This window comes from Ailuropoda melanoleuca, chromosome 2 (assembly GCF_002007445.2).
Source record: "Ailuropoda melanoleuca isolate Jingjing chromosome 2, ASM200744v2, whole genome shotgun sequence".
Taxonomy (NCBI): Eukaryota; Metazoa; Chordata; class Mammalia; order Carnivora; family Ursidae; genus Ailuropoda; species Ailuropoda melanoleuca.
In genome coordinates this window covers 86,700,289-86,727,524 of record NC_048219.1, presented here as the reverse complement: position 1 = coordinate 86,727,524, position 27,236 = coordinate 86,700,289, and the positions used below count along the sequence as shown (strand labels likewise).

At 38.4% G+C, this 27,236-nt stretch overlaps 1 protein-coding gene across 1 annotated transcript in view; it reads left to right on the top strand.

The window, feature by feature from the left end:
- The window catches only part of RNF115 (ring finger protein 115), a 62,991-nt gene that overhangs the window by 24,132 nt on the left and 11,623 nt on the right, over window positions 1-27,236 (top strand). Inside the window, exons 3-4 of the mRNA XM_034643060.1 lie at window positions 3,576-3,633; window positions 13,435-13,646. Coding sequence (XP_034498951.1) covers window positions 3,576-3,633; window positions 13,435-13,646 — 270 coding nt within the window. The remainder of the gene's footprint in view (window positions 1-3,575; window positions 3,634-13,434; window positions 13,647-27,236) is intronic.

Sequence of the window (27,236 nt, the reverse complement as noted above, 5' to 3'; positions counted from 1 at the left end):
TTTATAACTTAAGCTCTCTGCTGAGTGGGAGGGAGGGAAGGAAGAAGAGGGAAGGGTAATAAAAATGGGAAAATTTGGGATGTGATGTGATAATGGGTGTGATGAGATCCACTGCTTCTGATTATGTGTGGCATTCCTTTGAAACCTCTGTATTCATATCAGAGTAAATCTGGTAAATTTTCATTTATTTTCTGAGTCTTTGGTGTCCTTTCAGATTATTGGGTGGTTTTTAGTGACCACTGTGTTGCCTGAAGGTAGCTTGCTGTTATACCTCTTTGGTTGGCTTGGGAGCGACTTCTGACAAAGATATCTAGTAAAGTAAACAGTCTGGTCTAGCTAGGAAAACTGAGTTATTACTCTGCTTTGAGGAAGCCTTAGGATCTTTGCTCTTAATAAAATTATTGCAGTCAGACTTACACCATCTTATCGCTGTGATATTAATTGGGTTCATAGTGCTTGAAATTGGCACTCATTGGTCTTACTAAAGATACAAAACCTATGAAAAAGGGAACTATCTCTGAAAGTGACAGTATTTTATATTACTTCTTGGTTGATATGAATAAAACTATAAAAACAATAAAAAGTAGAATAGCATTGGTAGGATGGCCTTTTTTGGCTAAACATAATGGTACATTTGTTCTTTTGTGGCTACGTGGTTAGATAATTTGGACAATTGAAGAAATACTGACTGGATAAAAAGAACTTGTAATCTGAAGCTTCTTTTAATTTTGGAGTGACTTTGGAGATTTTAATGGCAGTAAATAATTCCTTTACTGTTGCTGTTGGCAGACTCTAAAGTTGAAGGTCCCTTCCACAACCAGGAAAAACTACACATTTTACAGTATGTACTATTAGTTTAACTTTATTAATGAGTGATAATCATATATATAAATGAACTGGAGCTTCTGGGGCAGTATATGGCATGGGATCAAGTTTGGTACACTTACATGGTGATCTAATGATCTTGGTTTTAAATAACACCATACCAGCTCTAAACCTGTAAGATTAGCATGACAGCGAAATGAGCAATTTTGTGTGAATAGCATGCTAACTTGGGGGCAGCTTTTTATTTGTGCTGTTATAATAGCATCAAATACTTACTGCAAACACTTGTGCTCTGCATGTGTTAAATAAAGAGCATATTGGTTGTTGGGAGGCAATTAAGGGGCTTATTTTTTTCCTAAGTTTTTAAGTAGTAATCCTGGTTTCTTTAGCCCTGTGTACAAAGTATGGTTATAAATGCAGATAGTTATTAACTGCAGGATGAATCTTTTTTTAGAAGGGAACTATGAATTTTATGGATCCTGCTTTCACTTGATTTAATTCTTTTATTTGTGCCTTTGTAGGTCAAAGATTATCCTTTAGTGCTGTTAGTACAGGTGCTATTAGTGCAAATACTCAAATGTACAGATTATATGTCTTTTGAAAGATCGGTGTTTTAAATGGTTGAAGGAATCTTTTTCTTAGAATCAGTATCTTAGAGGTAGCATTGTATTCCCTTTCTATTGAGTTCATAAACATTTGTTGAGTTTTGGATACATAACGATTACAATGGTAAGTAGGGGATGGTAAAAATTAATGATAGGAGGTCCTTACATGTAAATATTGGATAATGGGTTCCATATGCCACTAGACATTGATCGGAGGGGCATCTTGTAAGTTTTCTTAAGCTTTGTAACATCTCTCAGAACAATGTGGTTGTTTTTATTATCCCTTCTCTATGATTAGCTGTCACTCTTAAAATATGGAGGAATTTTAAGGAAAGGGAATGCTGAAGAAGTTTCAGGGGGAGCAGAACTATAAAAGATAGAGTTGATAGCTTTAATTACCAAGGATATTTGAATCCCTGAAACAGTGTAGTAAAGGCAGGAAGGCTCGGGAAGCCTGTCTAGGCTTGAGCAATAAAATGGGTACACAGTGGTAGTTGAATTTTTTGCTTATTTAGCATAAATGTACCAGTACTTCTGGGCTTGTTCCACATTTGAAGTGTTTTTAACTTCTGAAACAAATGCAAGTGTTAAATGGTTTCTAATTAGTGAATAAGGCCTGAGCATGACTACATAGAAAATGGCATAAGCTTTGCTTTCTCACTTTTGGTTTCAGACTAACCAAAGTGTGTTTGTTTCCTTAATTGGCTGAGTGCAATGCTTGAATTGGTGTTCTGAAAGTGAAAGCTATCTGTAGTAGTTTGTAGACTTGTATTTGGGATGAGTGTGTGTACATGTGTACAAGTAAGTGATACCTAGTAGTTCTTACGATTCTTTCCATTCCTTTCCCCACAAAATGTTAGCCATTTTCCTCTCTTTTTTTTGCAGATTTCATGGGGACCATGGGATCTAATATTTCTCCCCAGTCGTCAGAAATAGTTACTTTATTACTTACACGTCTTTTTTTTTGTCTTTTAAAGTAATCTCTACACCCAATGTGGGGCTCGAACTTACAACCCTGAGGTCAAGAGTCACATCGACTGACTGAGTCAGCCAGGCACTCCTGTTTACACACCCAATATTAATTAAACAATTTTTATTTTCCAGTTATCAATATATTATATGACTTTGCAGGGTTTTTCAAGTGATGAGTGCTCTGTATAATGTCTAACACACAAGAAACACTTCATATATATTTGTGGTATTAACATAACCTTTACCCTCTAAATTTATATATATATATATGTATATATATATATGCCTTTTAAGATTCTATTTATTTATTAGAGAGAGAGAATGAACTGGGGGGGAGGGGCAGAGGGAGAGGGAGAAGCAGACTCCCCGTTGAGCAGGGCGCCTGCCGTGGGATTCCATCTCAGGACCCTGGGATTGTGACCTGAGCTGAAGGCAAATGCTTAACGGACTGAGCCACCTAGGTGCCTGAATTTATATTTATGAAAGGAGGGAGAGGGTTAGAAGTGGATGAGATAAATTCTAGATATTTATAATAAGGTAGAATTTAGAGTCAGAGTGCAGAGAGGTGTGGATCCTCATTAGGTTGGTGAGTTCAGAAATGACTTAATGGAGGGGGTAGCATTTGAGATGGGCCCTGAAGGATGGGTAGGATAATCAAAGAATAGGATAAACTACCAAAAGAAGAAAAAAATATTTATTGAGATCTTTTATAATGTGCTAACTATAGTACCAGACCCCTTGTAGTACTATATTTAATCTTTCCCAAGTAGGCTCAAATGTCATGTTCATCTGGTCGTTGAATGATTTTTTTAGCAAAACATTATTTTGAGAATCTTGTTTTATTTCTTTGCCTCCTTGAGAATAAATGTTTTTCTTCTCTTGGTTGGTCAAATTTGAATTGCGTTGCTGGCTGCTGTTCCTTTTTCCTACTCTGTGGTGGTCCCTCTTTCCAGTTTTTCACTTGGTTTATACTTGATTTTGTAGTTTGTTATAATATTTTTCATAGATGAATCCACATGCCAGTTCTTCATAATTTCCTTCGTAGGTGTCACTTTGGGATGAGTTATTTTTCCTTATTGGGTTTTGTTCTCATTGTACCATTCTATATTTAGCTTCTGGGAGGGAAGCTTGTTCCTAGGAATAGAATCAGTACTCATTCCTTTTTCTCTTCAGTTTTTTAGGTGGTGGTGGCAGCCGGATAGACAATAGCACATCAACACATTTTGCAGAGGTAAGTTTTCTTTTGGCATGTAGGGATTCTATAGATAGTAGGTAGATGTTAAAACGATGGCAGATTTTCACCTCCCAGTGCAGCAAAACATCAGAATGTATAAGAGAAATGTGGGCAGGAGTAACGCTTAGAAAGATTTGTATTTTTAGTAGTTGGGCCTTTGGCATGTACTTTTGGTAAACCCTTGATAAAGAGACTAACCTCTTCATCTGTGCTGTTTTAAACCTAGTGTTGTTTTCAGTTCTGTGTTCTACTTCCTTAATTGTGTATATGGTGTGAGAGAAAAAAAAGCTTGTGTTGTTTGTGAAATAACAGTGCTACAGACTCTGCTTTGGTGGTGTGATAGCCAAGTAAAGAGCAGGCCAGAATGAGTTGTAATTGAAGTCACCGTTCAGCTTTACACAGAGGTACTGGTTTTTAGAGATAGCCTCTAATGAACATGGTGGTTTGGTGTGATTGGAATTGGGGACCAGATTAAGATATGGCATTTGCTTGCCTCCCAGATCTCAAGGTGGGACCTATGATTAATTTCCAATTCTCTATGTAATGTATCATCCATAGTTTTGGGGAAAAAAATCTTAACTATGATTTGGAAATGAGGCATTAGTTTGCATCTTGGAATACGATTTTACATTAAATTCAGAGTAATTTTTTTTCATTTCATTCATTGACTTAACATCTCTTGTTTAGTTTTTTTTTGGACCATTTTAACCATTTTTAAGTGTACAAGTAAGTGGCCTTGAATGCTCTGTTTTTAATCGTTTAGATACTCTACCCCATAAAAGACTCACCATCTATCTCATCCTACAAGAAACACTGGTTTGTTTTGCTTCTATTGCCACACAACTTGGTTGGTTTTAGAAAGCTAACAGATGCTAAAAGAAAAAAAATTAAATCCTATAATCATGATTTGTGTGTGTGTGTGTGTGTGTGTGTGTGTGTGTGTGTGTTTCAGGATCACATTAGCCTTTTTCAGAGATTATCTCAGCTGCCTAGAAAGCTAGCAAAATTTTTTGATATTTATTTGTGTGTAAAGTAAAACTATTAGTAGTGCATTAGACAATTGGTTTTCAGTCAGAAGCCCATAAAACCCTAAACTTCTCTCCTTTATCCTTTGAAAATTATCTTAAGACTTGTAGTCCCCCAGATTTTTATGTTGTTAGAATTTTAGTCAAGAAGCTTGACAAAATGTTTGAGTAAAATTCCTGTTGTACTAAGGGTATTTTCTTTTACATATGGTCTGTGTACTTCTTAATATCCAGTTTTAAGTTTTTTGGTTAACTCTGAAGTGCTTTAGTACGTGGGCTGCTTAGAGTGTGCTTTTTCATGTCTTTGAATTCCCATTTTTATTTTCTCATTTTGATGGATTGAAAAGCATTATTTAAAATTCATTATGCTTGCAAGCCTGGAAGCCTTTTGACTTTAGTATGTATTTCCCTGTGTGTGCTATTCCTGATAACACAGATTGTCACTTACTGATTATACATATGCTGAAGGAACTTCATCTGATTTTCTTTAAATGTTAGTTCTCTTAGGAAATGGAAAAACATTGGTCTGTCAGTTTTACAGATATGACTCACCAGGGGAGATTTATTAAGAAGAAAAAAATAAATATAGGTAGTCATTTTCCTAACTTTAGTAATGCTAAATCTGTCATTGATGGCATGAGCTATCCTTCAGGTGTTAAAGTAATTTTGCTGAATCATGGCCTGTGGCTTCATGTCCCATAGGTTTTATAGCAAGGGCAAGATTATGTCCATTTTTCCCTCTGTAGAATTCCCTTGTCATCGTGCCTGAGTATGCCAGTTTGCTCCTTTTTAATGATATTTTGCATTTAAAAAATAGAAAAAAAATCTGTCTTTATGATATAGAAGTTGCCAGGGATTTAAATCAATCAACTTCTTAGATGAATGTTTTATACACAGCATTCTGCTGGAAGTAGGAACAAGAAGCAAACATCATGGTTGCCTTGCCTCCAAGGAACATATAATTTAGTTGGGGAACTAGTGCAAACACATATGAAGTGAATAAGAAAACAACAAAGAGTATACAGAGAGTGTGATAAGCTTATTGTGGGGTGAATGTAACAAGCACAATAGAAGGGAGAGATTGGTAGGCTGCAGCCTCTGGGAAGACTAAAGCTTTTAGGAGGAGAGAGGTCAAATGATGTAGTAGTATGCCTGGAACAGGATTGCCTGAGTTCAAATCCTGGGTCTGCCACTTAACTGGCTATGTAACCTGGGCAAAATAACTTAGAATCTCTTTGTGCTTCTGTTTCTTTGTCTGTAAATTAGGGAATATAATATCTACCTCATAGGGTTGTGAGGATTAAATGAATTAACACATGCTAGGTATGTGGGCCAATGTGCCTGCCATGCAGTGAGTTTTAATACATTTTAGCTATTATTAAAACTTCAGGGTAAAGGTAAAACTCCTTCATGGAGAGGTTAAAACAAGGCACCTTAACTCCATGAGTATTGGAGGTATTTACAGGGTAGATGGAATTCAGATATGCAGTGAGGTGAGAAAAACTATTTCAAAATAATAATCATAAGCTATAAGGTTTTATATTCATGTCCCTGGATAAAACACTTAGAAAATTATAAGTGGAAACCAAAGTTATTTTTCTTTTCCATATTTTAGTTTGTAATTTCAGCAAAAGCCTATGCTGAATTTTGTTCTATTTTTCTTCAGCCAGAGTTCCTTGTACAAAAAGTAGTTATTTTCTATAATTAGCATTTACTAGTAACGGAATTCTTAAAATACTAAATATGTTAGAAGAGGCTTAGTCCAAGCAAAACTTTTAACAAAATCAGTATTTTAAAAATTTTTTTATTAAGTGGATCTCAGGTGGGGAGATAGAGTGGGTGAAGTTGGAGTGAGGGTGGGAAGAGGGTTGCCAGTTAAAAGGGAGCTTTGTTTTCAGTATTGTGTGAGGGTCAGTGGAGAATGAATGTAAAACTGTTGCTAGCAGTTTGTAGAGAGGAAGGACATTGCTGTATTGAGGTTCCTGATGGTAACCTGGGGAATTGAGCCCCTGGCTGCCTGAGGGTTTCATTGATTACTAGAAAGCTTCTGACCATGACCTGGTACCAGTGAGACATCTGATCTGAGAGTCTCAGCTTACCTAAATGGATCACTTCAGTGCAAGAGTGGCTGTGGCTGCTGCCTCCGATTAGCAGAAAATAAGATAGATGGCGTCCTGGAGACAGAACTCCCAGGTATACACATGAGGGTAGGGTCCTCTGAGCAGTCTGATTTATATTTATTTAAATGAAATTTCTTTTGGTACATGATGTAGCATTATAATGAAAATAAAAAGGTACTAAAAACATCCGGAGTCCCACTGTTCCAGGAGCTCCTTTTCTCCACACATTTCCTTTCAGGTTTTGTTTTGAGTCATTGGTACTGAAAGATACTGTAACAACATTATGAAGATTTTTAAAAAATGAAAAATGTGTTGTATTCTCATCATTTTAGCTTTATTTCTTTCTTTGCATAATATTTTACATTTTTTGCCTGCATGATTCATAACTTTTCAGAGGCATTCACATGGTATACCATATTGTAGTTCTGCTTTTTAACATTTATTTCGAGTTATGTAAAAAATCTTTTTTTGTTTCTTTGTAGAGAAAAGACTTATAAATTTTATAAGTTCATATTGTTTCCTGTCTGTACTTTATTTATTAAACTGCTATCCTATGTTAAACATGTCTGGTTATATGTGATAGTTCATTGTTGATTGTATCTCTTCCCTCCACCCCTGAATCTAGAACACATTGAGAAATGTATAAGCCAGACAGATGGAAATAAAAATTTAGCTTTATTCAAGAACATAATTGATCTGTGGCCAAATGGACATCCTAAGTCTATATAGGATGACTCACCTAAGAGAGGTTGCAGAGCAGGCATTCATACTCAGAACCATTTCTTTTGCATTTGTGGCTTCCTAATATGTGAGCCCCATCCATTGGAGAAATGATTGGATGAATGGTGAGTCAGCAGATGTTAGGTTCTTGCCACTCACCAGTCAGATACATCACTCCTCTGATAGAGAAGAGTAATGAGGAATGAATGAAGAGGTCAGAGATGGAAATGAGAGTTCTGATTCTTCCCTCTTCACTTTGGGTTTAGGAATTTAAGTCTGAAGTTAGCAGGGGTGTGGGAGTAGTGACTGTGGCAGCTGGGGGAAATCGTAATATGTGAGAGCAGTTTTGCCTTTACCTTCATGAAGAAGGACTCGTCTCCAGTACCAACTCTGCTCTTTTGTGTGTGCTCCTTGGACCTGTGGAGAAGGCTCTGAAATAATAAAGAACAATGTAAAGTGAATTACGTTGAACTAAATACAATTGTTGATATTCTACTATTTTTGACCTACAGAAATGTCAATTTTATTATGTTTTTTTAAAGAGATTTATTTATTTTAGAGAGAGCACGTGCTTGCACTAGCTAGCACAGAGAGGGGCGGAAGGGGGGAGAGAGAGAGAGAGAGAGAATCTCCAACAGACTCCACTGAGCACAGAGCCCAGTGTGGGGCTTGATCTCACAACCCTGGGATCGAGAGAGAGAGAGAGAGAGAGAGAGAGAGAGAGAGAGAGAATATCTCCAACAGACTCTCCACTGAGCACAGAGCCCAGCGTGGGGCTTGATCTCACAATCCTGGGATCATGACCTGAGCCTAAATCAAGAGTTGGACACTCAACCAACAGAGCCACCCAGGTGCCCCTCAAAAATGGCAGTTTTAAATGATTCAATCTAGTAAAAAGAAGTTAAAGATTTTAAACTGTCCTTCCCCAGGTTAACCGTCCTTTACCTGTTTGCTGTTCCTCTCAGTCCCAGCCAGAGGGCTTGCACTCAGATGCCAGGTTGAGTTTGGGTTCTTTGAGCAGTTGCAACCTGGATTGAATCTTAAAGTTTGAATTAATTCAACCAAATGTTTTGTGTGTCTCATTTTTTAGTGTGAAGACTTGAAAGAGCTCATTTCACGCTACCTGCTTCACATCCAGTCAGTTTGGAAATGTCAAGTAAAACTCCTGAGCTTTTCGCAGTTGTTGAAAAAATAACTCTGTCTCTATAATTGAGTGCATACTAAGTTCACAGCAATAGCCACAAATTAGCAAAGACCACAAACTTAATGGTAACTGAAGGAAAAAGGGTGAAACAAAATATTCTTGGTGTCAGCCGTGTTATTTTTCTGTTCAGCGAGTGCCAGTTGCTCAGAGTCCATGGCCTGTAAATTTAAACTCATTTGGAAAAAGGTGCCTTTCAAGAGATTGTTTATGGTGCAATGTTTATATTACTGGTATAATAGGGGTTACGTCATATTTTTTCTTCGTGAATGGCATTTGAGCTCTGTATTTTGGTAAAATTTAGGAATTTGCCATGGTTGCAACTGTAGTCTTGAGATTTCTTTCTTTCTTTTTTTTTTTTTTTTTTTAAGATTTTTTTTTTTTTTTTGACAAAGCTCGATCCCGTAACGCCGGGATCACGCCCTGAGCCAAAGGCAGACGCTTAACCGCTGTGCCACCCAGGCGCCCCGAGATTTCTTTTTGAGGGCCCTTTCTTGCCTAGGCAGTTATATTATAAACCTCTGAATTTCCATTTACTTTTACTTTTTTTTGAAACTTTTATTTTTTTAAAGAGATTTTATTTATTGTCAGAGAGAGAGATTGAGAGAGAGCGAGCATTCACAAGCAGGGGGAGCGGCAGAGGCAGAGGGAGAAGCAGGCTCCCCGCTTCAAGAAGCCCAATTTGGGACTCGATCCCAGGACCCTGGGATCATGACTTGAGCTGAAGGCAGATGCTTAACTGACTGAACCACCCAAGCATCCCTCCTTTACTTTTAAGTCTTATGTTCTCAGCACCCCTGAATTGATGTGAGGATGAGCACGTTTTTTATTTTTCCTTCAGTTATCCTCTCTGCTCCTTGTAATCATTCTAACGTTTATTATTCTTTTTAAAAAATTACTCTAGGGGCTCCTGGTGGCTTAGTCATTAGGCGTCTGCCTTCGGCTCAGGGAGTGATCCCAGGGTTCTGGGATCGAGCCCTGCATCGGGCTACCTGCTCAACGGCGAGCCTGCTTCTCCCTCTCCCTCTGCCCCCCGTTCCCCCTACTTGTACTCTCTCTCTCTGTCACATAAATAAAATCTTAGAAGAAGAATTCAAGGTTTGGTTAATATTGAAGGCTAGAAGGCAGCGATGACATTTTAAAGTGCTGAAAGAAAAAACTGCCAACCAAGAATTCAAAATCTGGCAAAAGTGGGGCACCTGGGTGGCTCAGTTGTTTAAGCGTCTGCCTTCGTTTGGCTCAGGTTGTGATCTTGGCTTCAGAGATCCAGCCCCTTGATGGCTTTCTGCTCAGTGGGGAATGGGGAGTCTACTTCTTCATCTCCCTCTGCCCTCCCCCCACCCCTCCGCTTGTGCACTCTTTCTCTCAAATAAATAAAGTCTTTTAATTAGAAAAAAACAAACTGGCAAAGTATCTTTCAAGAATGAAGGAGAAATTAAGACATTCCCGATAAACAACATTTGAGGGATTTCATTGCTAATAGACCTTCTATACAAGAAATGCTGAAGGGAGTCTTTCAGGCTCACTGAAGGCCCATTGAATTTACTTTCTGGAGTGGGGCCAAAGAATATGCATTTTAAATAAAGTCTCCTATTTATTCTTTTTTTTTTTTCTTTTTTTTTTAAGATTTTATTCATTTATTTGACAGAGATAGAGACAGCTAGCGAGAGAGGGAACACAAGCAGGGGGAGTGGGAGAGGAAGAAGCAGGCTCATAGCAGAGGAGCCTGATGTGGGGCTCGATCCCGTAACGCCGGGATCACGCCCTGAGCCGAAGGCAGATGCTTAACCGCTGTGCCACCCAGGCGCCCCTCCTATTTATTCTTATACACCAGAAACAAAACAGAAACAAAAACCTTACAATGAGATATCATTTTCTATCTAGCAGATTGGTAAAAACTAAAAACAAAAACAGAAGCCCTGTGATATCTAGTGCTTGCCAGGATTTGTACAGTGGAAACTCTTGGTGGGTGTGTGAATTGATAGTTACTTTGCAAAAAAATTTGTCATTACCTAGTAAAATTGAAGATATATAGACCATATAAAGTTGTACAAACTGCTAAATGGAGAGACTTTGCTATCTCTGCAGCAGATGACACATGTATGAATGTTCACATTGGCTGTTTGTAATAGCAAAAGCGTGAAAACTATCTAAATGTTTTTTGACAAGAGAAAACATTTTAAAAAGTGTGGTATAAAATGTATACGAAAATGAATGCACCAACATGTGCAGCCAAAAAAGTAAGTGCTCTCATAAGGCACTTTCATAATTCGTAAGTCACATTTTATTAGGGTTATATACATTTCTAGTAAAACTATAAAGAAAAGCAAGGGGATAATAAAAAATTACGGGTTGTGGTTACTGGAGGTTGGGGCAGGAAGGGATGCACACAGGATTTCAGTGGCTTTAGTGATATGAACTAAGAGATGGTTACATGGGTATATATTTTATTTTCTTATACCTCATTATGTTTTACATGTAACAAATACTAGATATCATAATAAAAACGTTAAAGACTACATAAAATATGAAACATCCATGTTATGCTGCTGTTGAAAAGAATGATAGGACTTTGTGTGTTCTGAGTCAGTACAAGCCTCTTTTTCCTCCATGGCTTTCATCCCTGTCTAACATTTACAGTTTCCTTTGCTTTCCATTTGCAGGGAGGAATAGTATCTCTTCCCACTTAAAAATGAAGTCCATTGGGGTGGAGGTTCTTTTTTGTTGTTGTTGTTGTTGTTGTTAAACATCTTATTCACTGCCGTATCTTAAATAGTTCCCAGAAAGTGATTGGGACAGAGTACCTGCTCAACAAGCATTTGTTGAATGAAAGAGTGTGTGTGTGTGTGTGTGTGTGTGTGTGTGTGTGTGTACACAAAGATACTTAAAGATCGGAATTCTACACACCAAATTAACCTCTGAGTAGGAGAGTAGAGTTAGGGGTAGGGATTGGTCATGGCCGAATGAATGGAGACTGTTGCACTTCGTATTTTATATTCTGCGTTCACATTTTTGTAATATATTTATTGTGTATTTTTTAATTAAAGGGGGAGAAAACATCTTTGAAAATCAAGAAGCAAAATGTAAACTGGAAAGAAATGGCAAAAAATAACATTATTGACAAACCTAAACAAACTCCTTAATTTCAAGAATCAGTTTGACAAGTTAGTGGATGTTAGGTTGAGACTAGAGTGGGGTCTGGAATCACATTAGCTTTAACATGCAGCTGGGCTGCTAACCCTTTCTCTGAATGTTTCTAGAGGAGACTGTTGTTAGTATGGGTCTCTGGAAGAAATGATCAGTCTGGAGCAGAAGGTCTGTGAGGATTTTAAGACCTAAGGTCATGTGCTGAGCAGTTTTGTGTCCCTGCTATTACATATACGTTAAATAATATGTTTTTCTGATTGACTTAAAACTGAAGCAAAATGAAAAGACCAGGATGTAACCGGGGTTATGTACTTGGTTGGTTGGATAGAGTGAAATAAGTAGTATTCTATGGAACTCGTAAAATATCTGGTGTACAGATAAATAAAATTTAAATTATTTCAGTGGTGATTTGTTTTTTCCATTCACTCTTTGTTAAATAATTCCAAACACACCACCCCCTCACCTCTCCCCACACCCCCAACAACACCCTTTTAGTGATAAAATATGTACAACAGAATGGTCTTATCAAAGATTCCTGCACTGCTTTGGCACAGCTTTGACAATGCCCCCTTCTGACACAGCTTCTAGATAATAGAAGTATTTTGTAGACCTCTGTCTCCACTTTGTGGTAATGATGCTCTTTAAAAAGTGTGTAGGGGCGCCTGGGTGGCTCAGTCGTTAAGCATCTGCCTTCGGCTCAGGGCGTGATCCCGGAGTCCTGGGATCCAGCCCCACATCAGGCTCCTCTGCTGGGAGCCTGCTTCTTCCTCTCCCACTCCCCCTGCCTGTGTTCCCTCTCTCACTGGCTGTCTCTCTCTGTTAAATAAATAAATAAAATCTGTAATAAATAAATAAATAAATAAAAATTAAAAGTGTGTAAATACATCCATTTTATTTATTTTTTTTTATTTAATTTTTTTTTGAATATTTTATTTATTTGACAGAGAGAAACACAGTGAGAAAGGGAACACAAGCAGAGGGAGAGGGAGAAGCAGGCTTCCCACTGAGCAGGGAGCCCGACGCAGGGCTTGATACCAGGACCCTGAGATTGTGACCTGAGCCGAAGGCAGACGCTTAACGACTGAGCCACTCAGGCCCCCCCATCCATTTTATTTAAATCTTAGATTATTATATAGTAGAAATGTGGATGTTATTTGTGACAAAGCACAAGAATATGACGATCTACATGATTGTGCTTAGGACAGAAGTCCATGATCATGTCTGGCTCACGTTTTTACTTCAGAAGGGGAAACTGGCCAGAGGCATGTGGATATGAACTCAGTGTTAAGGAAAGGGTCCAGCTGTTGGCTTGTTTCTGTATGAGGGAAATTAATTTCTCAGTATGTAAGCCCCCCCCCCCCCCCGCACACACATACCATACATGCACTTGAAAGACATCTATTTACTCCTCCATGAAATTAAGGAAACATACACTTCTTTAGTTTGGAGCTGCTGAGTTTCAAAATGTTAAAAACTTTTCCAAAAAAATTTTTTTCCCTCTTTTTTTCAGTATTTATTCTTACCATTTTGTCTTTCCTCTGATCTCGAAATCAGTAACGTGTTGTTTATTTCTGGTTTTTACTAGCTCTGGGAGCATTTGGACCACACAATGTTTTTCCCAGATTTTAGACCATTTCTAAGTAGCAATCCACTGGACCAAGATAATAGAGCCAATGAGAGGGGTCACCAAACTCACACTGACTTCTGGGGACCAAGTCGGCCTCCACGGCTGCCAATGACTCGAAGATACAGATCGAGAGGAAGTACTCGTCCTGATAGATCCCCAGCTATTGAAGGGTGAGTTTTTTCTTTAAGTTCTCTTTAAGGGTAGTTTCAATGAAAGACTTATTGGCATAATCTAATCTTTATAAGATTCTCATACTTTGTACCTTTATGGACAAGATGGTGATATATAAACAGAATGAAGGTGAAGTTAAATTGAATGTGTCTTCTCAGCTGCTACCAGTTAACAAATGATGATAAGCTAAAGAATGCTGAAACTAATGATACAGGTCTCTGGTTAATTTTATTAAGGTCTCAGACTAATATATAGGTGATACATTTGTTTATTAGAAGATACTGAAAGGGATATCCAATATATTGGCTGACATTAGGATTCAAAAAGACCTCAACAGATGGAGCAATGGACTTAATATGAAGTTTGATAAAAAATAAATATAGTCTTGTGACTGTAAAAACATTCATGCAACAAATGTTTATTGAATGTCTTTTATGCTGGAACACTTCTGTTAGACATTGGGGTTACAGTGGTGAGCAAAACAGATGCTGGCGCTTGATCTCATAGAGGCCATATTGTAGGAATAATAAACATTAATTTTAAAAAACATTTGCCATATGCATAGGATTGTACTTCATGCTTTATCTGCTTATTTAATCCATATGAACTGGTAGGTGCTATTGCTATTCTTATTTCATATAAGAATAAGCTAAGACTCAGAGAAATAAATTAACCTGGATCAGTGGTAGATCCAGGATTTACTTGAATCCAGGGATGTATGAGTCTAATGCTCCATGGCAGCCACTAGCCACATGGGGTTATATCGATTTAAATTAATTAAAATTTAATAAAACTCAAAATTTTCTTCAGTCACAGTAGCCACATTTCAAAGGTTCAGTAGCCACGGATTGCTAGTAGTTACCATATTTTCCAGCACAGATTATAGAACAAATATATCCGTGATCTCAGAAAGTCCTATTGGACAGTGCTGTTCTAGAGCCTGCACTTCCTTACATACACACACCTTCTAGATTCTACTATTAATAGCTTACTGTACTTGCTTTATCACATATCTATCCATCTGTTTGTCCATTAGTTCATATTATATCTTACGAATTTCAAAGTTAGCTGTAGACATTTCTTCTTAGGACAATAATGGGATATAGGAAATCTGATTTAATGGGATTGTTAGGACAAAAGCCAAAAAATCTTAAGACCATTGTAATAACGTATGCTGCTGAGAGGCAAATCTGTGCCGTTTAAACTGCATGTGGATTACTTTCCTTTCTCTACCTGGTATGGACCTCATTGTTGAACTCAGCTACAGTTCATCTACAGTTTTACCTCTTGTGCATTTGTTTTCTCCCACCCGCTAAAGGGCCAGTTTTGGATCGGTGCTGTGGTCTGCTTTTTCCTTGCTTCTAAGGGATGGCTGAATACTGCTGGAGGAAAATCATTAATGTGCTCATTGGTGCCCCTGCAGCTGGCAAAGTGTATTTAATCTCCATTAGACTGTCAGTGCTTTTGATTAGTCTTTTAATTTGCATTCCCCTCAGGAAATGTTTTGAACTTCCGCCAAATTTCACTCCAAATTTCCTATCTGGTAGCTGATTCTTAGCAGCTGACTAATTGGGGCCTCAGACAATGAACTCCCAAAAACCCTGGGTCAGATTTTTCTACATTAATATTTATTTCTCTTTCCAGTCTCCTGAGATGAGGTATCCTTCCTTTGTTTTCAAAGTAACTCCATCAGCCCATGTTTCTGACTCATTCTTCACCTATTTCTTCTGAGATTTAGTTTCATCCGTTTTCATATCCCTGTTCCCTTTTTCCCCTTTGCTGCTCCCCCACCCCCCACACTTTAGCAGCATGGTTTTCAACTCTGGCTGTATGTTAGTGTCACTGAGGATATTTTAAAAAATCCTGATACCTGTCCCTGTCCCCAAGGATTCTGATTCAAGTATTCTGGGTGAGATCTAAACACTGGTAATTTTTAAAAGCTTCTGAGGTTATTCTGATTGTAGCCAGAGTTGAGAACCATTGCTTTAGTTACTGCCCAATCTTATTTCCTTCTTTTCCAGTAAAATTTCCTGAGAGGAGTTTGCTTTTACTCTGTGTACTTTCTCATCTCTCATTATCCCTCTACTACTATAACCTGGTCCTCCTTTCATAAAATCCCTGTGTTGCAGGGGTTAAGTTTTGACAGTAAGTTTTCTTGATTTACCTCTTCTCTGGCTTTTCCTTCTTGTGGATACTTCCTAAATATTTGTTTTCCCAAGGTGTTTTCTTCATTCTGCTTTTCCTTAGTCTGCAACAGGGTTCTTAACTTTGGGACTTAGAGACATTTTTGGGCTAGATAATTCTTTATTGTGTAGGGGCCTCTCCTGTACATTACAGAATGTTTAGCAATGTCCCTGGCTTCTGTCTACTACCTATAGTAAACCCCCCTTATCCTCCCAGTTATGACAAACAGAACTGTCTTCAGACATTGCCAAATGTCCCCTGAGGGAGCAAAATTATCCCTGGTTGAGAACCACCATTCTGTAAGTTCTCTCTGGCCATTCTTAGGTTATCTTAACAATTCTAATAATTACCTATGTACTTAAGACTCCCAGGTCTGTATTTCTATTTTGACCTTTCCCCCCAATTTGAGACTTGAATATATATCCTCTGTTAGACATTTCCATCTGGATGTTCCATAGATACTCCAAACTCACCAAGAAGGAAGCTAAACTCTTATTTTCTTCCAAACGAAGTCCTTTTTCTTTATCTGGTTTTGATTGGGGGTACCATTCTCTACCCAGTTCAGAAACTGAGGCATTAACATAAAATCTTTTCTTTGTCCCACTCAGCTCTTCAATATATACACATCCAGTTAGTTATAATTTTTCCTGATTTTTCTTCGTGTTTCTCAACTCCTATTTTGTCCCGCCTTTTCCCTTGTAGTTCATGTCCATATCTCCTTCAAAGCATTACCATTCTTAAATTTGCTCCCTTACCACTCTTGCAGGATTATCTACCTAAATTTTCAAATCGCTGTCACTTCTCTGTACAAAATGCATTGTCATAGGGTCCATTACTTCATATACAAGGTCCTGTATGTTTCTAAACTCTGCAGCCTTGTTTCCTGTCACTTCCTGCTTTTCTTTTATTCTACCGGTATAAAAGTTATCATTCTGTACATACACCATGGTGTTTCTAGCTTGTTTACTTTTGCTTAATCTATTTCCTTTGTCAGAAATACCTCTACTGCTTTCTTAACCCAGTTAATCCTTTGGTGAATTTAGGAAGCCTCCTGTGACCTCAGGACTGTATAGGCCCTTTTTTGTGCTCTCCCAAAGCACGTCATGCACTCCCCTACCATAGTTCTAACTGTACCAGTTGAAGTTATATTAATACTAGTAGCTAGCATTCATGTAGTGTACTGTGCCAGGCTTGACAACCATTTAGCCCATTTAATGTTCCCCAAAATACGCGAGTTAGGTACTACTAAGGAAAATTGAGATTCTGTCTTATTAGAGTGTATATTGGTTATCTGTTGTTGCATAACAAATTATGCTAAAAGTTGGTGACTTGAAAGAGTAATAGTCATGTATTATCATTCACAGTTCTTTGAGTCAGGACTTCACATAGGGTAGGAGATAGTTTCTCTCTGCTGTGTGATGGCGAGGACCACAGCTAGAATACATAAAACCTGAAGGCTGAAATCATCTGTAGGCTTATATGTGTTCATGTCTGATGGTAGTGCTGGCTGGTGGCTGGGTGTTCAGTTCATGCTGCCAGGGAAAACCCACACATGACCTTCTTTAATTTTAAGTCAAGTCTAGTTTTTTTTTTTTAAAGATGTCCACTAATTTGAATTTGTCTGATTGTTTCTTTATTCAGATTAAATATCTGAGCAACAGTACTAGATAAATGATGTATCCTTCTCAGTGTATCACAACAGAGGGGGCACATGTCAGCTTGTCCCATCATGGGTAATGTTAAGTTTGACCATTTGGTTAAGGTCTTGTCTGCTAAATTTTTCTTATAAAGGTACACTTTCTCCTCTGTAATTAATAAATAATCTGTGGTGATACTTGGATATTGAATGAGTATCTGGTTCCCCAATAGTTTTTTACCTAATGATACTAACGTCTATTGATGATTCTTGCCTGAATTATCACTATAATGGCTGTAAAATAATGATTTTTTTATTTTTATGATTCCTTCTACAGATACCAGTCTTCTGTAAACGAGATTTTTTCTTCTCCTTGCCCTATCTTATCAATCCACTTACTTATTTTAGCATGGACTCGTGGATTTTATTTTAATCATTATTCATTTTGATGCTCATAATCCCAGTTTGACCAGAGTAATTGGATCTAAGCATTTTAGGCAGTAACCCTTGTTCACAGCCCTTAAATTAATAAGAGAGTTGGGGTGTCAGAGTAAAGTGATCAGCTTGTGTTTCTCTGATTATTAGCTGATTATTTCTGGCCTACCGGACAAACGCAGTTTCTGCTGGAGGTCCTATAAAGGAAATAAAATTCTGTCAAGAAGATTTTTTTAGTTGCTAAATAGGAATGGGGAGAATTATTCTTATTTGTTCTTTCTGCTGTATGAATGCCTAAAAACACAGTATGAATACCTTTTGGCAGCCTCATATTTTGTCTGCAATCTGAGAAGAGAAGGTAACTAACACTTAATCAAAGGCCTAGAATTTTTCAGGCACTAGGCTATATATACTCTTCTCACAGAGCCCTGGAGCTGGGCCGTGAACAGCTAAAGGAGGCAGGGGTCAAATTTTAATATTTTTTGCCCAAAAATTCCTTGCCAGATTACTAAACTATCAATGTGAACACATTAGCTTGATTCAGTCCTCCTTGGTTGCTTTGCTTCTTTATACCGTGGTCTACTCTGTTACTACATTGTCCGTTTAACTAATAGCAGAGTGGGAGAAAGATAAAACCTTCCTATTCTCATATGTCCTTTACGGATAATCATATTACTTGAGTAACATATAACTTGACTTAATGGTGGCTTAAAGAAGAATTTTTTTTTCTTGGTGGTAGGGTATTTCTGTACCTTAATCGTGTTAGGGTTGAATCTCTGTGGTTCTCTTGGTTTTTCTCTCTTGGTTTTTCTCTCTTGCTTACTGCCTTAGAGCCTCAGGAAAGAACAAAGGGGAAAGGGATAGCACCAGCTTATTTGTCCCCCCCCCCTTTTTTTTAAGGAAAGGAAAATCTTTTCTACTGCCCCACTCCCACCTCTATATTCCTTGCCAAGAAAATTCCACTCACTGGGCACTTTGTCACATGTTCCCCATCCCTAGCTGTAAAGAAAGCTGGGAGAGCACGGATTTAGCTTTTGAATCCTTTGTAGTAGGAGGTGGCAAGGGAGAAGGGTGTCAAGAATGGATTTGGGGTCAGACAGCCAGTGTCTGCTAATTAGATACTTTTTCTATTAGCTAATAGCTAATAAAATAACACATTACTTCAGATTAATTGTGGCACAGGGTTAACATTTATTTTACATTAAATAATGTTTTAGCAGTCTTCTGAAGATTTTGATCTTATGTCATAAGATATGTTAACCATGGGCACCCCCCCCCACACACACCTTTTGGGGGGGGCTGTGAGTGTCATGAACTTAGTGATTTTTGCTCTGAATCAGCGTTTTGTATATTTTAGTCATTTAACTTTTTTTTTTTTTTTTTAAAGATTTTGTTTAAGAGAGAGTGATAGCACGAGAGCAGGGTGAGGGGCAGAGGGAGAAGTCATTTAACTCTTGTTGATTTTTTCCCTTTCTGTCATTATTATTACAATTTCAAGGTTTTTTTTTTTTTTTTTTAAGATTTATCTATTTATTTTAGAAAGAGAGTGTGTGTGCGGGGGTCGGGGGACAGAGGGAGAGAGAGAGAGAAACCCGAGCAGACCGTGCTGAGTTTTGGCCTAATGTGGGTCTCCATCTCACCACCCTGAGTTCGCGACCTGAGCCAAAACCAAGAGTCTGACGCTTAATTGACTGCGCCATCCAGGCGCCCCTATCATTTAAAGTTTTCATTAAATAAACCTGCCTATTTTTTTTTATCTTATTTAGACTACTGTGAAAAGAAGCTTCATGTTATTAGCTGTGTAAACATTATTGACTAAATATGTAGATGGAAAAACGTTTGCCATTAGTAGAAAGTAACCATACAAGTAAATACATTAAAAACGAAACAGTATTATCTTCTAAGGGGTTAATATCAAAGTACATAAAGAACTTATACAGCTGAACACCAAAAAGCCCCAAGTAATCTGACCAAATGGGCAGGGGATCTTGAATAGACATTTTCCCAAAAAAGACATATAGATGGCCAACAGGTACATGCAAAGATGTTCAACATCAGTAATTGTCAGGGAAATGCAAATCAAAATCACAATGAGATGTCACTTCACACCTGTTAGAATAGCTGTTATCAAAAAGACAAAAAATAACTATTGTTGCTGAGGATGTGGAGAAAAGGGAATGAGCCCTGTGCACTGTTGGTGGGAATGTAAATTAGTGTTGCTGATATGGAAGACAGTATGGAGATTCCTCAAGAAAAATAGAACTACATATGATCCAGCAGGTCCATTTCTGGATATTAATCTGATAAAAATGAAAACACTAATTTGAAAAGATACATGCACATCCCCCATGTTTATTGCAGCATTATTTACAATAGCTAAGACATAGAAACAACCTGAGTATCTATCAATAGATGACTGGATAAAGAAAACATAGTATAGATATATAATAGAATATTTTTCAACCATAAAAAAGAATGAAAGCTTGCCATTTGTAACAGTATGGATGGACCATGAGGGCATTATGGTAAATGAAATAAGTCAGAAAAAAATATGATTTCACTTATATGTGGAATCTAAAAAATACCCCAAATCCCCAAACCACGCTTATAGATACAGAGAACAGATTTGTGGTTGCCAGAGCGGGGTGGGGAAAGGGAGTGGGGCATGGGAGGTGAGCAGAATGGGTGAAGGAGGTGGGGGTCAGAAGGTACAAACTTCCATGGGGCGCCTGGGTGGCTCAGTTGTTAAGCGTCTGCCTTCGGCTCAGAGCGTGATTCCGGAGTCCTGGGATCGAGCCCCGCATCAGGCTCCTCTGCTGGGAGCCTGCTTCTTCCTCTCCCACTCCCCCTGCTTGTGTTCCCTCTCTCACTGGCTGTCTCTCTCTGTCAAATAAATAAAATCTTAAAAAAAAGGGGGGGGGCGCCTGGGTGGCACAGCGGTTAAGCGTCTGCCTTCGGCTCAGGGCGTAATCCTGGCGTTATGGGATCGAGCCCCACATCAGGCTCCTTCGCTATGAGCCTGCTTTCCTCTCCCACTCCCCCTGCTTGTGTTCCCTCTTTCGCTGGCTGTCTCTATCTCTGTCAAATAAATAAATAAGATCTTTAAAAAAAAAATAAAAAGAAAGTACAAACTTCCAGTTATAAAATAAATAAGTTGGGGATATAATGTACAGCAGAGAGGCTATAGTTAATAATACTATATTGCATATTTGGAAATTGCTAAGACAGTAGATTAAAAGTTCTTAAGAAAAATTCTAATTATGTATGGTAACGTATATGAACTAGATTTATTGTGATCATTTTACAATACATACAAGTAACAAATTTTAAAAAGTATTCTTTGTTAAAATTAATTGAAGATTGTTTCATGAATGTATTGCACATTATGAAAGTTGAAGTGCAGTAATGTCTGAAGACTATAAGTGATGGTCTCTCTTGTTTCTTATAAGATAAATACTTTTATCTTTGCTTATCTTATTAGGGAGTTATATGTCAGTGTTTAAAGTGCTGTGTGGTATAATTGTAAAATAAACTCTTTAAAAAAGAGGAGTGCAGAAACTAGCCTTGTATATTTGTTGGTGCATGTGCTAACATCTACAGCTTTTTTGGGGTGATGGAGCATTCTGCAGGTTTACTGTCAAGAGGCTGGGGGTTTTTTGTCTTTTGGTTTTTGTGGGGGGTTTTTTGCTTGTGTTTTTGGAGTTTGGCAAGGACAAACTTTTAAAATTGTATTCTGCGTGGCAGTTTGTAGAATGGGAGGAGGATATCCTAACCCTTTGTCATGAGCATATGCAGAAAAATAATGAAAGTTGACTAGAGCCCACTTTTTTTTAAAATTTAATCCAGTACTTCATTTATGTAGGTGCTGCTTCTGAAAGGAGAAAAGTTTAAAAGAATGTCACTATTTTTAGGAGAATTGAATAAATCTGTTGCAAGAGGCTTCTCTTAAAAATGAAACAAATCCTGGTTAACCTGGTTAATAAAATTGTCTTGGTCTCTGTGGTGCTCTTGAAATGCAGATGACATAAGAGTGTTATGTTACTGACTTCTCATCTGCCACAAGCACCATTGCTATAGTGTTAAGATTTTCTAAAATGGTGACGAATGCTTGGGAGAATTGGTCATATTTATGGGTCGTATTATTCTGCCTGCTTAGCAGGTCTACCAATTTCTTCCAAATGATTGTTACTCCTTTACAGTAGTTGTCATTATATGTCACCCAGTGTTTTGTTTTGTTTTTTAAGAATTTATTTATTTGTCAGAGAGAGAGAGTGCACACACAAGCAGGGGGAGCGATAGGCAGAGGGAGAAGCAGGCACCCCACTGAGTAGGGATCCATCCCAGGACCCTGGGGTCATGACCTGAGCTGAACACAGACACTTAACCGACTAAGCCACCCAGGCATCCCCTCACCCAGTGTTTGGAAAGTACGTTACAATTTTGTATTTTATAAATTTCTTTTTGATTAGATTTTAGCTTGTCTTCTTCCTAATGATAGTTTGTCCTGTAGATTTGAGGAGTATAACTTTTTATTTTGCTAATCAGGCTTTCAACTGGTTTTTTCCATAGGCTACATCACAGGCTCCTCCTGTTCATTCCACTGATTCCACTGTAGACAGAGTACTTTGTCATTTAAAAAATCAGATGGTGGGATTATTAATGTGTTCCTTACACCAATTTAGGGAGTTACCTTGAAATGAGATCTGTTTTCTTTGGCTTTTTTCCATGACATGAGTGAAAACCTCTTTGCAAATGTAAAGATGGGTAAGTCTCACATTGTTCATTCATTCTGCAAATACTTGTGAGAGTGTCTAAAGTATGTCCCTTAATCTGCAGCTTTCAAATGATAGTTTATCCAGGTGTAATCAGGTCCTGAATAGACTAGCACATCTTATCTAACCTTAAATGAATCTGACCTGTGCCAGAAGACTAATTTATTAATTTGCAGCTGTGTGTATTCTATTTCAGTGACTGGAAAACTCATTTCTGCTTGTTAGCGTAATGCTGTCTTTGAATTTCCCAGATAACAAGAAGTCAAAAGCAATCAAATGGTTGCTTGGTGTATATGGAATAAACAAAAGAGATTACGTAGTCTTTAGGAGAAATTTCATTTGGATTGTGACAAGTCTAAGGGATTATTCATATTTCACCTTAAAGAATGTTTTTTAGGATGGCAAAATATTTATATTTGTCAGTTCTTTTTCCTTGTCTCTGTTAGATCAACACTAACACAATCATACTTTGCAGACTTCGTAGAGGTTACTACCCATTACTTTGCACTTATTACATTAAGACCTGTCTTTATTTTAGTGTGTTGTACTCCTTTAACATTTGTTTTTTATGGTTACATTTTAGCCTGGTGTTTTGATCAGCTGTCTCCTCAGTCATTTTGTAGGGCAGGTTACTACTAAGGTTTGCTTCCTTAAAAATATGTTCCCGTGAAGGAGATTCTGAGACCATAGTTTTGTGACCGCTGATCACTACTCACATTTTGAGAATTGACTTCTTTGGTTATTTAGAAATATTAGGGTTTTTTGGGTTTTTTTGTTTTTGTTTTTGTTTGTTTTTTGTTTTTGGTATTAAAAAGGCAACATTACCCAGAAAGAGCCACAGTTATACCCTGATGCATAATCTTGTGGAACTTTAAAAATATGATACCTACATCTGTATAATTGAAATGGAAGTCATACTGTACCTACTTTATCATCCCTCTTTTTTATCTTAATAGATTATGTGTGTCTTTCAGTGTATTTCTGGGCCCCATCTTGGGGTCTTTTAATTAATTCAACAAACATTTGTATATTACTTTGCCAGGTATTATTCCAGGTATTGACTGTACAGTGGTGAACAAAACAGTCAAAAGTTGATTACCCTTGTGGAGCTTAAGAAGGGGGAAGTCAGACAAGCAAAAGAAGTTAAATCAATAGGCTGTTAAGCAGTAGTAAATTCTATGAGGAAACAAGGCAGAGAAGGGAGATTAGGGAGTATGGGAGAAGTGAAGTTTCAAAAAGTATAGTAAGCTGAGGCCTTACTGAGAAGGCATTTGAATACACATAAAGGAAGTGAGGGAATGAGCTAGGAATGTGCCAGCAAGGAGAGGCCAGTTAGAGCAGAGTAAGTGAGGCAGAATAGTAGGAGATGAGGTCACACAGAAGTTGGCTGTGTGTGGGGCTGGGGAGGAGAGTATTAGATCATATAGATCCTGGTAGACTACCGTAAGGGCTTTTGTTCTGAGTGCAGTGGAAAGTTTAGGGCAGAGAAATGACATAGGTCTCACTTTGGTCTTAAAATGATCATTCTAACTGCTATGTTGAGAATAGAATGGGGGGCTGCAAGGAGCACATGGGCAAGGGCAGAAGCCGAGAAACCATTTAAGAGGCTGTTGTGTTAATCTAAGCTAGAGATGCCAGTGGCTTGGGTGAGGGTAGTGAAAAATGGTTGGATTCTACATATAGCTTGACAGTGGGCATAATAGGATTTGCTGACAGATTGGATATGAGGTGTAACAGAACAAAGAGTTGCAGATAAAGAAAACGGAGTTAAGGATGCACTAAGGTTTTTGGTCTGAGCAGTTGAAAAACGGAGTCACCATCTGCTGAAATGGGGACACTAGGAGGAACAGATACTGGGGAGAAGATTCAAGAGTTCAGTTTGGGACACAGTAAGTTTGAGGTGCTTATTACACATTCAGGCGGTGATGTTGAGTAGGCAGAGGTCTTGGGTGGAGATAAAATTTGGAAATGTGGCTTGTATGTAAAACTGGGTGAAATTGCCAAGAGCTAAGTTAGAAAGTAGAAGAGCTCAGAGAATTGAGCCCTAGACCCTGATTGATTAGAAGTTTGGAAGATAAAGAGGAATAGACAAAGGAGACAGAAAGGACAACCAAGGAACAAGGAGGCAAACCTAGAGAGAGTATAGCTCTGGAAACTAGATGAAGACTCTTACCTGGTCTTAGCATATATCTTCCCCTCCAAACTGTGTGGATTGATTTTTCTCTTCCGTGGGTTAGATACACACATCACCCTCCCACCCAACCCTGTTTTAGCTGCCTATTACTTTAACAAGACAAGGTTTTATGTTTTTTAACAATAAGAAAATTCACTGTAAGTGCTGCATGTATCAGCTGAAGATAATCTCCTCACAATAACTCTTACACTTACTAAGTCACCCCGAGCAGCCTCTCTGTTTCTGCTGCAGAGATGCGGAACCAGCGTCTGACGTCCAAGGAATAAGCAGCCAAGAGAAGGGAATCAGCAGCTCATCAGCGGAGGCGTCCCTGGCAACTGCAAGCATTTATGTGGGGTCAGGTTTAGAGCTAGGAACTAGTCTCTTTCTCAGAGTTAATTATTACCATTACCTACTGGTTAGTTCAAGCATGTGGTAATTTGCTCTTCTAGTTATTAGCAAGCAAGGAGGGTATATTATTTATTGCTGTGTAACAGATTCCCCTGCAATTTAGCAGCATATAGCAGTAGACGTTATTTTCTCACAGTTTCTGAGGGCCAGAAATTTGGGAGCAGCTTAGCTAGGTGGTTCTGGTCAAGTGTTTCATGAGGTTATAATCAAAATGTCAACTGTGGCTACAGGCATCTGAACACTCAACTGGGACTGGAGGATAAGCTTCCAAGATAAGTCACTCACATGGCTGTTGGCAGGAGGCCTTAATTCCTTACCATGTGGACGTTTGCATAGGGGTCTTTCAGGGTCCCCGTGACTTGACAGTTGGCTTCCCCGGAGTAAAGTGATTCGAGAGAGAAAGGAAAAGGAAGGAAACCGTAATGCCTTTTATATCCTGATCTTGGAAGCCAAACACTGTCATTTTGGCCATATTTTATCTGTAGGAAGTGAGTCACTAGGTCCATCCCACATTCAAGGGGAGAAGAATTCAACTCCACCTCTTGAAGGGAGGAGTATTAAAGAATTTGTAGACATATTTTAAAACTACCATATTTCACCCTGTGGCCGCAAATTACTCATGGTTCTCTCATGTGCAAAATATAGTCCCATCCTCCCAACACCCACCTTAAAGCCTTGTCCCTTTATAGCATCAACCTGAAATCCAGGTTGCTCGGTCCAAGTGTGGATGAGACTCCTTGATTATAGTTCCGCAAGTACACCTTCTTTTGATGTGAACACCTATAAATTAAAGAAACAAGTTTCCTGCCCCTCACGCACCCAACATATAGTGATGGAACAGGCATGTACTAAAAAGGTAGAGATTCCTATTTAAAAAGGGAGTAAATAGGCACAAAGAAGTCACTGATTCATAGCAATTTTTCTTTTATCTGAATAAATGTTGGAAGTTTCTTGATTAGGACTTAGTTCTTTTTTTTTTTTTTTTTTTTTTTTTAAGATTTTATTTACTTATTCGACAGAGATAGAGACAGCCAGCGAGAGAGGGAACACAAGCAGGGGGAGTGGGAGAGGAAGAAGCAGGCTCATAGTGGAGGAGCCTGATGTGGGGCTAGATCCCATAACGCTGGGATCACGCCCTGAGCCGAAGGCAGACACTTAACTGCTGTGCCACCCAGGAGCCCCAGGACTTAGTTCTTTTGCCCAGGAATACTGCTCTGTGGCTTTTGTTTCCTCCTCTGAGGCTCTTGGTTTCACCCTATGAGTTTTCTTTTCCATGAAAAGTGGTCCAGATTTGCAGCTGCATAGTTTTCTTAGTCTGCTTTTGAGGGCCCAAGAGGCTTCTTTTATTTTGTTTTGCCTCTGTGCCTTTCAGTGTAACCTGGCAGTTGTTCTTTTTAAAACTTAGGGTCTCCTGTGAATATTACTGAGATTGTTGCCATAAACAAAAGCCACACCCACAAATCTCTTCCAGATAATCTTCTTTCTCCCTTGCGCTTCTGGGATTGCTGAGGGACAGTACTTGCAGTGGATAGAATTTTATCCTCCAAAAAGATACATTCAGGTCCTGTGAATGTGACTTTATTTGGCATAAGGTCTTTACAGATGTAATCAAGTTAGGGTGAGATCATATTGGGTTAGAGTGGGCCCAGCTGCAATGGCTGGTATTCTTAGAAGAGAAAAATTTGGACACAGAAGACACAGGAAAGAAAGTCACCTGAAGACTAAGGCAGAGATTAGAGTAATGTGTCTGCAAGCCAAGAAACAGCAAAGATTGCTGAGAACTAGAAGGGAGGCATGGAACAGATTTTCCCTCAGAGCCTCCAGAAGGAACTAACCCTAACAACAACTTTTTTTTTTTTAAGTTTTTTTTTTTAATTTATTTGGAGACAGCCAGCGAGAGAGGGAACATAAGCAGGGGGAGTGGGAGAGGAAGAAGCACCCTCCCAGTGGAGGAGCCTGATGTGGGGCTTGATCCCAG